At 35.1% G+C, this 11241-nt stretch overlaps 1 protein-coding gene across 2 annotated transcripts; it reads left to right on the forward strand.

Moving 5' to 3' along the window:
• Positions 1 to 391: 391 nt before the first annotated feature.
• On the forward strand, positions 392 to 11028 carry LOC127107391 (E3 SUMO-protein ligase SIZ1). 2 transcript variants are annotated; one of them, XM_051044670.1, is made up of 17 exons: positions 392 to 644; positions 757 to 878; positions 1780 to 1860; positions 2048 to 2090; positions 2645 to 2717; positions 2943 to 3135; positions 3340 to 3470; positions 3934 to 4002; positions 4567 to 4654; positions 4735 to 4810; positions 4961 to 5034; positions 5155 to 5262; positions 6343 to 6504; positions 6589 to 6693; positions 6778 to 6858; positions 6945 to 8163; positions 10428 to 11028. In XM_051044670.1, exons 2-17 carry the CDS (start codon positions 855 to 857, stop codon positions 10568 to 10570), a joined length of 2670 nt encoding a protein of 889 aa, XP_050900627.1. In that variant the 5' UTR covers positions 392 to 644; positions 757 to 854; the 3' UTR covers positions 10571 to 11028. The 2 variants fall into 2 exon arrangements, with proteins under 2 accessions (XP_050900627.1, XP_050900628.1); XM_051044671.1 differs by having other exon boundaries at positions 845 to 878.
• Positions 11029 to 11241: the final 213 nt, after the last annotated feature.

Here is an 11241-nt window from a genome sequence, read left to right on the forward strand (position 1 = left end):
TAAGTTTTATAATAAAATATTTGCTTAATAAACATGATTTAATTGATATATATATTTTTATACTATCAATAAATTATATTATAATAGTTAAATAATGAGAACAGTTTAACTTCAATTAAATTAATATTTTTTTATTTAATATTAATGACCAATTTTTTATTTCTAGTGAATTGTCCCACATTTGAATCCGTCAATTAATTTAATTATTATATTAAATAATTATAATTCTCAGTGTATTAACACTAATATCTAAATAAAAATAAAAGAAAACTGAAAATTTATATTACTAAGGATATAAACGAAAATTAGTCGATTATTACTAAGGAATAGTTTACCTACCAAATAAAATCAGTAATAATATTATCATAACAAAAAAATAATATTTTTCACAAAGGCGTGTTTTGCACCTGAGCTCGAGCACACCGAAACCCAGCCCGGACGTGTTGCCGTAAACTAACCGTATTGGATAATCGCGGATAGGTCCGTAACTTTGTAAGTGGAGCCAGATTGGTTCTGGTTTGGGTCTCTTTGGTCAAAAAGAACCGAAGCACGCAACGCAACTCATCCTCCCACAATAAACGTTTTCTAAAAGTCGGTGGCGTGATTCCAAACCCTAATCGCCACCGTCTTGATTCAGTTATATGGTTTGTTTCTTTCAATTTCAGCTCAATTCTTCTTAATCTCATCGGTTAATTTTCTAATTGATTTCACTCCCAATTTTGTTAACTCGATTGATTTTCTTTTTGATTTGATCAGAATCATTGCTCCTGCCGCATCAGTATGCGTTTAGCTTCGTTGTAGATAGATTATCTCGTTGTTGATTCTGTTTGTGCTCAATTGTTAGGTTTGAGGACATGGATTTGGTAACAACTGTCAAGGTATTTGATATGTGCTTCTACTTTTCTCTCTACGTGTTTGTATTTATGCTTCAATTTCATAGAGAAAGATAACCTATGAAACACGGTCTCCCCAAACACGACACCGACCCTGACACCTTGACACAACGACACCAGCAATAATTTGAAAGAAAAAGAAGAAATTAAACTTAATCACAAGTGTGGATTTCGGTGTAAGACGTTGACTGTCCGACACAGACACACTTTTTTTTCAGAGGTGTCAGAGGTGTCGGTGCCACGTAGAATATAACAAATTTTCATCATCAGCCAATATGTTTCCTTATGAATTTCATTAATTTTCCATGTGTTGTAGTTTGAGGTTATTCTACTTTTTATTCATTGAGACGTTGAATTAGAAAATGAGCTCTATGTGAGGTTTGGAGGTGCTCTTGGAATTCCTTGTTTTTGAAATTTAATTTAGACATTTTTACTGAACAATTATATAGGAGATATATATGCATTTTTTGACTGGTTGGGCTTTAGGTGTTACTTAGTTTTGGTTAACAAGGAAGAAGCATTGTACTAAGGTGTTCAACATGCATGTGCTTTTACCTTTCCGGTCTTTTTAATCAATCACTGTTTTTTACATTACTTATAGTTTGTGCAAGTATTGGGCACTTTGTGAACAACACGATTTCACAGTTGGATGATTTTTAAGTTTATTTTATCATGATTATGATTTTATTATAGAAATGAAATGAAATACAAATACGTAGCTAGTATATATTTACACTTAAATTTCTTTTGCATGGCTTCTGCAAACCCTGGCATATTTGAATTCTTGCTCTTTTTGTTTTTATTAGGTTTTATCTTAGTGTTAAGTTTTTATTCACTGAAATATTAATAATTGGGTATCCTATTATGCTCCCGACATCTCTTGTAGGACAAATTAACATATTTCCGTATAAAAGAGCTCAAAGATGTGCTGACACAGTTAGGACTTTCAAAGCAGGGAAAGAAGCAGGTGGGACAATTAAACTATTACCAAATCTGCCATTAGTTATTTGTTTGGCTTTTTTTTTTCCACAAAACTTGAATGCTAGTAACTTCAGTTTGAAGTCCGTGTGTTATTTCCTTTTTAATCCTGAATTTAATATGATGTCTTGGAGTTTTGGGATGATGTGGTAATGCCAGTGCTTCTTCTTCTGTAGGACCTCGTTGATCGGATATTATCCATTCTCTCAGATGAGCAAGGTAAAATTATACATGGATTCTTTGGGGCCAATTCTATCTTTATACTTCTCTACTATGCTTTTGTCTGGGTTGTAATAATACCTTGGTATTGGAAGTTTCAACAATAACTGCATATGAAAATGTAGATTCTATTCTACGAATCATTTACTAAATTGGCTTTATCTGCATTGTGTTGTATATCTCTTCCAATATCCCATTGGAATTAGCGATTATAGTTATCACGGTAATTGTCCTTTGTGCAACTTTAGATTTAGGCCAAGGCCCTATTGCACCCCAATGATAATAACACTCCTCGTTTATCACTTAAGTTCAAGCTGTTTGCATTTATCCAGACTTCTGTTTGTACCCAAATTTCTTTTATTTCCTCCTTCTCTTTTATTTGTTTCACAATCTAATATTTGAAATGGTGGTTTATTTCGTGGGTTATTCAATCATATAGCGTGTGTTGTATTGTGCATGCAATTTGTTTTGTAATCTTATTACTTGGGATCAGTTCCTTTGTGTTCCTTCATCCTCTCTTCTGTAAATTAAGAAACCTGTTACTTTTGTTCCAGTTTCCAAAATGTGGGCTAAGAAGAATGCTGTTGGGAAAGAACAGGTGGCAAAATTAGTGGACGACACATATAGGTCAGTTGTAGCACCTAGGAGCAATGGTTGATATCATTTTCTTGCTTTAAGCATGCTTTGAATGCATGTCAAAACTTAAAATGCTTGGATGTATTGACAGATATGATGTGGTACTTTGTTATTAGGTCTGGTTTGGCTTGATTATGCTGCTTATAGTATTTTATTATCCCTTTGCTTGGCTTTGCTATTATTTTATTGGAACTTCTGCATTTTGCATTTACCCAGGAAAATGCAGATATCAGGGGCCACTGATCTAGCATCAAAGGGTCAGGTTGTGTCAGATAGTAGTAATGTGAAGGTTAAAGCTGAAGTTGATGATTCCCTTCAAATTCAGTCAGCTGCAACTATAACTACAACTACAACTACAAAGATTCGCTGTCTCTGTGGAAGTACATTGGAAACAGAAGATTTGATCAAGGTGAAACATTTATTATGTTTCTTCGTTCTCTATGGTCCATAAAATTGTATGCAACTGTACATGCATATTTTTCTTTATTGATAATAATCATCTAACTACTCTGTGTCCATTTTTTTTGTGATCACACGTAATTTTCATTAAGACCCCATGCATGTTACTTACATTTGATAACTTGGTACTTCAATTTTTCTCATCTTCTTGCAGTGCGATGATGCAAGATGCCAAGTGTGGCAACACATCAGCTGCGTTATTATTCCAGAGAAACCTATGGAAGGCATCCCACCAGTTCCTGATAAATTTTATTGTGAACTATGTCGACTTAGTCGTGCAGACCCGTATGTCATTGTCTCTTTTTATTTTCGTTAATAGCTGTGTCATGGAGCGAATGATTATGGTTTGTTTGAATTTTTTTTATCTTCATGAATTAGTGCTAATTTTTATTTTTAAATTTGTATTACTGTGAGGTTGTGATTGTAGTACTCTCAGTTGGTGGTTTAATGAACTGCTCTTTCTATGTAGTTGTGACATGGTACTGAGTTGCATTGTTATAATTTTATTATTGACATGCTGATATTGTTTCCCAAACGTGACCCATTAATAGTTGTAGAGGTTGTGAGTATGTTTATGTTTACTCTTCTACAATAATGTTGTTATTTCTTAATATGCAAGTTATGTCTACAGTATACAAATACTTATTATTTAGCATTTTTATGAAGGTTCTCTGTCCCTTATATTATTTAGCATTTTTTTACTTTGTTGTCACTAATTTCTTGCTTTCTGCTGTTCTTTCTCGTATAGGTTTTGGGTTTCAGTATCTCATCCTTTGTTACCGGTAAAGTTGACCACAACCAGTATTCCAACGGATGGGTGAGTACATGGTGTGAATATATTGAAAATCAGACATAGTTGGTGAAGCTGTGTTCATTCGCTTTGTAGTAAAGTAAATGTCTTGTTTAACATACAGCATCATTCTGGCTTGAATACTAGAATTTGGGGGTTGGGACATTGCTATTAGTTACTGGGCATGGGTGCGATGCATGATTTTTGCTTGGCTGTAAACTTTTGATTACTTTCTATAAGGGTTATATAGACAGAGACATGTATTTAATTCTGTTTGCAGAGACTGTAATGGTATTTCCATTTTCTACTTGTGTTTTGTTGATTGAAATTCAATGGTGGTTGAATTTTCTTTTTTGAGGTGGAATTACCCCTGGACAAAAAACTTTCAATTAGTGAAGATTTCTTCCATTTCTTTCAGATTTATGTGCTTTCTTACATTTATTCAACAGGACTAGGCTAGTAAACTTCACTGTCTTCCCAAGACACAATCATATGACTTTGAACAATTGTCTGCATCTATTTTATAAACTAATTATCAATGCAGTTTTTTGCTTGGTTGGCCTAAACCATATTTCTATTTGAATTGTTCAGTTCCAACCCAGTGCAGTGCGTGGAGAGAACATTTCAATTCACAAGAGCAGACAAAGACATGGTATCAAAACAAGAGTTCGATGTTGAGGTTGGTTTGGATTTTCAGTGCTCGTTGGTTAATTCATATCTTTTTTGTTTGGTTTGCTTACTTTGAAAAATGATGTTTAGGCTTGGTGTATGCTTCTGAACGACAAGGTTCCATTCAGGATGCAATGGCCACAGTATACAGACCTAGCGGTCAATGGTACATTAATATTTTTCAATATCTCCTTGCTGGTTTTTTGTATCATGTTGTAGTTTTTGTTTTAATTTTCCTTGCATGCAATGCAATGAAATACCATATATTTTCTTGTTATTGCATTGGAGTTTGTTCTCATTAACTCTGGCTATACAGGCCTTCCTGTTCGAACAACTAACAGACCCGGTTCACAATTGCTCGGGGCTAATGGTCGGGATGATGGTCCAATTGTGAGTTGTCATTACTATTGAATTGTATACGTATATAACTATTCTGACTATGGACTCCTTCACTATTTATGTTTTATTTATTGTTAAATTTTAATTGACTTATTATGTTTTTCCTTTCAGATCACGGCGCATACAAAAGATGGAATTAATAAGATTTCCTTAACAGTATGTGATGCTCGCATTTTTTGTTTAGGTGTTCGCATTGTAAGAAGGCGCAATTTGCAACAGGTAGATTGCATTCTAAACTTCATTCTGAGAGATTTTTTTGAATGACTATTGTTACCTTGGGGTACTGAATATTAAATTTGATATTCTAAGTGTTCCCTGTATAGTGTCAGCCCAAAGTTCCTGATATTGATCCCAATTTTGGTTTCCTTAAATTTGATATTAAGAAATGTACTATGCTTTTGTGGATGTGATTATCTTTTTTAATTTTCAATAACACCTGACTGTCAGAAAGCACAACCGCGTATGACCTTAAGTGTTGCTTCTACTCCAACATTAAAATACGTAGATTTTTTGTGGTTGTATTTTGTTTACCATTTGGGTTTACGTTGTTAGCTCACAAGATTTTTCTGAATGTTGAAATATCACATCAACTAGAGGTATGGTTAAGGTAGCCCTTATATAACTGGACAATTCTCACCTATGAAACTAGCTTTTGGAGTTGAGTTAGGTTACAAGCCTAATGTCTAAGTTTGTATTGGAATCTATCGTAGATCTGTCACTGGTTGAGTTACTCTACTCACTTTTGTCCAAGTTCTAAATGTCCAGTCTTGGGCACGAGGGGGTATATTAAGATACCACATTGACTAAACATATGGCTGAAGTTGTCCTCACACGGTTTGGGTGATTCTCGTCCTCCAAGCTTGGGTTTGAAGTTGAGTTAGGCCTAAAATCCAAATTCCAAGCCTTAACATTTTAACTTATGTTTTTTCACACAATAATATCTGTTGTAAATAGTTTTACATACAACTACTTCCTTTGCATTAATGGTATACATTTGGAGAAATACTTGTATGGAAACACACTTAAATCTATATTTTTAGAAACGTCCACTTAAATCTATATTTTTTAGAAACATCCAATAAGAAAAGAGAACATTTAAAATTTATTTAAAATTTAATTTCTTTTTTAATTGGAATCATGGGGTAGTTGTGATTATGAAGGAGAGAGAAAATTTTATTTTTATTTTTTAATTAATAAAAAAATAGTGATTGGCTGTTTGTAAAACTACGTGTTATATTTGTGTTTATCTAAGTATTTTCCATACATTTGTCGTTAAATAGTTGAGTCTCTGTTATCTAGATCCTAAACTTAATTCCAAAGGAGTCTGACGGTGAGCATTTTGAAGATGCTCTTGCACGCGTTTGTCGTTGTGTTGGGGGTGGAAATGCAGCTGACAATGCTGATAGTGACAGTGATTTGGAAGTGGTTTCAGATACTTTTAGCATTAACCTTCGCTGTCCGGTATGACTTTTGTGTTTTGCATTATATTTATAAGTTTGTTATATATGAAGTCCTACTAATCAGTTTTTTAATTACCATCTATAGATGAGTGGTTCAAGAATGAAGATTGCTGGAAGATTCAAACCTTGCATTCACATGGGTTGTTTTGATCTTGAAGTCTTTGTGGAGATGAATCAACGTTCAAGAAAAGTAGGATTGTAGCAAATGACATGATTTGTGTGATCCCCTCCATTGTGATTTTTTGTCTGATGTATAATTGAATTGTTTCTGCAGTGGCAATGCCCTATATGTCTCAAAAACTATGCCTTGGAGAATATCATCATTGATCCTTATTTCAATCGCATCACTTCTCTGGTAATTTCTTAATAAACCATTTCTATGCTCATAAGTCTTTAAATTTGAAAAATAAGAGTTGTCATTTATTTGGTTTTCTGGTACAGATGATTAATTGCGGTGAAGATGTTACAGAGGTTGAGGTGAAGCCTGATGGCTCTTGGCGTGTTAAGACAAAGAGTGAAAGTGAACGTCTGGAGTTAGGGAATCTTGGCCGATGGCACTTTCCTAATGGATCCCTCTGTGCTTCTACTGATGGAGATATCAAAAGAGTAGAAACATTGAAGCAAGTAAAACAGGAAGGTTTTTCAGACGGACCTGCTGGTTTAAAACTTGGCATTAGGAAGAATCGCAATGGAATTTGGGAAGTCAGTAAGCCTGAGGGCACAAACACCTCTTCTGGTCATAGATTAAAGGAGGTTTTTGGAAATCCTGAACATGTTGTTATTCCAATGAGTAGCAGTGGCACCGGAAGTGGCCGTGATGGTGATGATCCCAGTGTTAACCAGGGCGGCGGTGGGCATATTGATTATTCTACTACCAATGGAATTGAGATGGATTCCGTGTCTCTCAATAATGTTGATTTAGCTGGTGGATATACTGCACATAACACATCAGCTCAGATGGGTGGTGCAGAAGTAATTATTCTTAGCGATTCCGAAGAGGACGATATATTGGTGCCTCCTCCTGCAATTGCAACTAACAACAACATAATTGATACTGCGGATGGTTACTCCATGCCACCACCTGGAATTGTTGACCCATATGCTGAAGATCAGAATCTCGGTGGAAATTCATGCTTGGGCCTTTTTCCTAATGAAGATGATTTTGGGATGTCTTCCTTGTGGTCATTGCCATCTGCAACTCAGACTGGTCCAGGATTCCAATTATTTGGTTCTGATGCAGATGTCTCTGATGCATTGGTCCATTTGCAGCATGGTCCTATTAATTGCACCTCATCACTGAATGGTTATACATTGGCTCCCGAAACTGCTTTGGGATCTAGTAGCCTATTACAAGATTCTTCTGCTGGTCGGTCAGATGCTGACTTAAACGGTGGTTTGGTTGACAACCCATTGGCATTTGCTGGAGACGATCCCTCACTTCAGATTTTTCTCCCCACAAGACCAGGCGAGTCATCCGTGCAGAATGAGTTGAGAGATCAAACAAATGTCTCCAATGGTGTCTGTACTGAAGATTGGATATCCCTTAGTCTTGGAGGTGGTGCTGCCGGCAGTAATGGCGACGCTTCCACTCAAAATGGATTGAATTCTAGACATCAAGTCCCAGCCAGAGACAGCAGCACTAATACTTTAGCTGATACTGGTTTGTTGCACTCTGACTCTTCTAATTCATAAATATTCTTTACCAGCTTGCATTTGTAGTCCATTTCTTATTACTAATGTGTGAGTTTGGTCCTTAAATTAAAAGTGGATTATGATTACTTAACATGTCTCCGAGCAAACAAAATCTTCGTTACTAAAATACACATTTTCTTGCATAGAAATCATTATTTGTAATTCAATTAAGTTAAGAGAGTGTAAATAGTTTATTTTTATTCATTACATACAAGCTTTATTACTCTACTCATTACAATTTCTCTTCATTAAATCGGGTGGTTTCTGACGACTAAATAAATATGTAATCAAAGGTCATAAAATGGCATAAGATTTTTACTCTTTCATGGGGCCATCATTTAAGGAGCCTGTTCAAAAACTGAGTTTGAACAATGATTATCTGGGTTCAAAATAACAGTGGCGATTGGTTGGACTGGGTTGAAAAATAGCAAATCCAATTCATTTAGCTATCTTATAATGTCATCCGATGATTGGGGGTTGGGTTTAAAATTAAATCCATTTCATTGTAAATCAGTTTTATTGAAATTTCATTACGTACTAATTTATCAAAGCTAAAAAGGATATACTATTCGAATACATAAAATACAAGTTTTACACTTGCTTGTATCATATATGCATTTTTTTAAACATTATCGACAAAATACAAATTCATGTTTTTAATGTGATAGGCCCTCAGCTGATGAAGTAGGCTTGGAAAATCAAAAGAAGTCCGTAGTATGGAGAGTTTATGTGAGAAATAATAGGAGGTAATGAGGTGGTAGAGAGAGAAGGGAAACAGTAGTGAGTGAGTGAAATTATGAAAGGCATGAAAAGTTGTTTTCTTTTGTAGGCAGAGAAGTCCGTATTCTCTGAGAAGCACTGCTCTGTGGGTAGTTAGGGAGAGTATTCCCTGCTACTTTTTCCATTTTTTCATCAATACCATACAAGCATTTCGAATATTTTCCATTAAATCTATACTGTTTCAATACTTCCTTTCTGATTTGCAACACAATGTAAGTTCAAATTAAATTTTATCATAAAAAATGTTAGTTCAGATCCAGGAGTCAATTTTTTCTTATATATAGGAAATGCTGGTGTATCTGAAATAAAACAGTTTTAAGCTATTTAGAACTGCCTGTGTGATTAGGAGAGTTTTGGCTCAGCAGATGGAGTTACCTTTGTGTGACTAGGTCACAAGTTTGAGCTATAGAATTATCCTGTTTCAAATACCAGATAAGAAGACTGTACATTAGATTCACGATGTATTCACAGGATCCTACCTTAGTGGGATTTTTATGATACCCAGTTGCAATTTATTTTTCATTATGTGGGTTTTCAAATTAGGATTTGAAAACTGATCCATTTCCAATAACTGTTTATGGTTTAGGTTGTTTTATTGTGGAAGTTTAGTGTAATCAGCATTTTCAGAACAAGTTTATTCTAGAGGGTGTAAGAAAGATGCAGTTTTTTTTTGCATTGAGCACTGCTATGCAAATGGTAAGATAGAAACCTTAGATTTTGTTGTGGACATGTCAAAGGTATTCTATTCCATGCGACTGTGTTAGACTTCCACATCATATGAATCTTAGTCCATGTTTGGTTCCACGTTTGGAGCATCTAGAGTTGATTTTGGATGTGTAAAATTGATTTTGACATGTTCGGTTGTTATTTAGTAGAATTGGTTTTACCTCCAGAATTTGTTCGGATCTAACTCGAAGTTAGAATTTGTAGCTTTTGAGTCTGAACGTGATTTTTACACTGAAATTTATTGTTTAACTCACTTTTATTGTTAATATATTCAAACATAAATCACTTTACATTCAACTCACTTTTAATAAGAATCAATTTTACAAAATCAATTAACTCGAAATCAATAATTTTCACCACTGAACCGCCAAGTTTGTTAAAAAATGGTTCATCCTACTATCAGTGTTGTCAAATATCGGCCATGGCGGGTTTTAGGCTCTCCGCCACTGTCAAATGTGTACAGGATGGCGGCGCCATATGTCGGGCGTTGTTGCGGGATTTTGCCTCTCACCGATGGTCCGCCACCCGCCATCAATTACACTGCCTACTATTAACCAAGTGAGCCAAATGCCCATGTTTTGCTTACTTACAAAGTATAAATAGCTATTTTGATATCTTGAAAAATGTAGAGCATGCTAACCCCCTTTTTGTTCTTGATCACATATAGTTGCATTTTTATTTCCATGTTTGGCATTTTTTCTTGATTAGCCATTTCTCTTTGTGCAGCTTCTTTGCTTCTTGGTATTAATGACGTAAGATCTGACAAAGCAAGTAGACAAAGGTCGGGTAGCCCTTTCACATTTCCTCGCCAAAAACGTTCTGTAAGGCCCCGCCTATACCTTTCTATTGATGATTCAGATTCGGAATAAAGGTGTCAGAATTCGTGTCTCAAGAAGTTTAGGGACTGTTAGCACCAGATATTGTATTTAGAAATTGAAGGAAGTTGGAGGCATTTTTGGTCCTCGTAAAGTGGCAGTTATGTGTTGAGGCATCTCTGGTGGAATGGCTATAAATTGGCCCTAACACTTGCACCTTGCCCCCTTTGGCAATGATATTGGCTGCAAAATTTCTGAATGCTTGATATTGAAGTTGAGGGATTGTGGTCAAGCTATTATCCCTTCCATTTTCAATATCTACCGAGGGTATAGTGCTGGTTTACTGTATAGTTGGTTATTCAAATTGGTAGTTTAAACTTTCTAATTTGATGGGTGGAGTTTCCCATTAGGAATATTTTATCTGCATTTTTTTTGGCTCTGCTGAGAGCAAATAACCTGTAAATGTTTAGCCCTCGGATTCAATAGTGAATTTAAAAAGCTTTTCTATGCCACTTTTCCCGACTTGTGCCCATTTTTACATCTGGATTTAAATATATATTTGTAAATAACTAGTCAAAAAATGTGTCTAGAATTGTACTTTAAGTCTAACTGTTTTGTAGGAAAGCCCTCTAGATGCTGTTCTTTCTTCCTGTACACAATAGTTTTACAGGAAAGCCCTCTAGATGTTTGGGATCTGACTACTACTATTATCTTAAAGAACTACT

Source organism: Lathyrus oleraceus, chromosome 7, assembly GCF_024323335.1.
Source record: "Lathyrus oleraceus cultivar Zhongwan6 chromosome 7, CAAS_Psat_ZW6_1.0, whole genome shotgun sequence".
Taxonomy (NCBI): Eukaryota; Viridiplantae; Streptophyta; class Magnoliopsida; order Fabales; family Fabaceae; genus Lathyrus; species Lathyrus oleraceus.

What these genes read in the sequence shown, in the direction of transcription:
- LOC127107391 (XM_051044670.1), top strand. Translation starts at nt 855, where the DNA reads ATGGATTTGGTAACAACTGTCAAG. An exon ending in CATTCTCTCAGATGAGCAAG is followed by an intron (nt 2,091 to 2,644) that starts GTAAAATTATAC and finishes CTTTTGTTCCAG; the next exon opens with TTTCCAAAATGTGGGCTAAG. An exon ending in TACAGACCTAGCGGTCAATG is followed by an intron (nt 4,811 to 4,960) that starts GTACATTAATAT and finishes CTGGCTATACAG; the next exon opens with GCCTTCCTGTTCGAACAACT.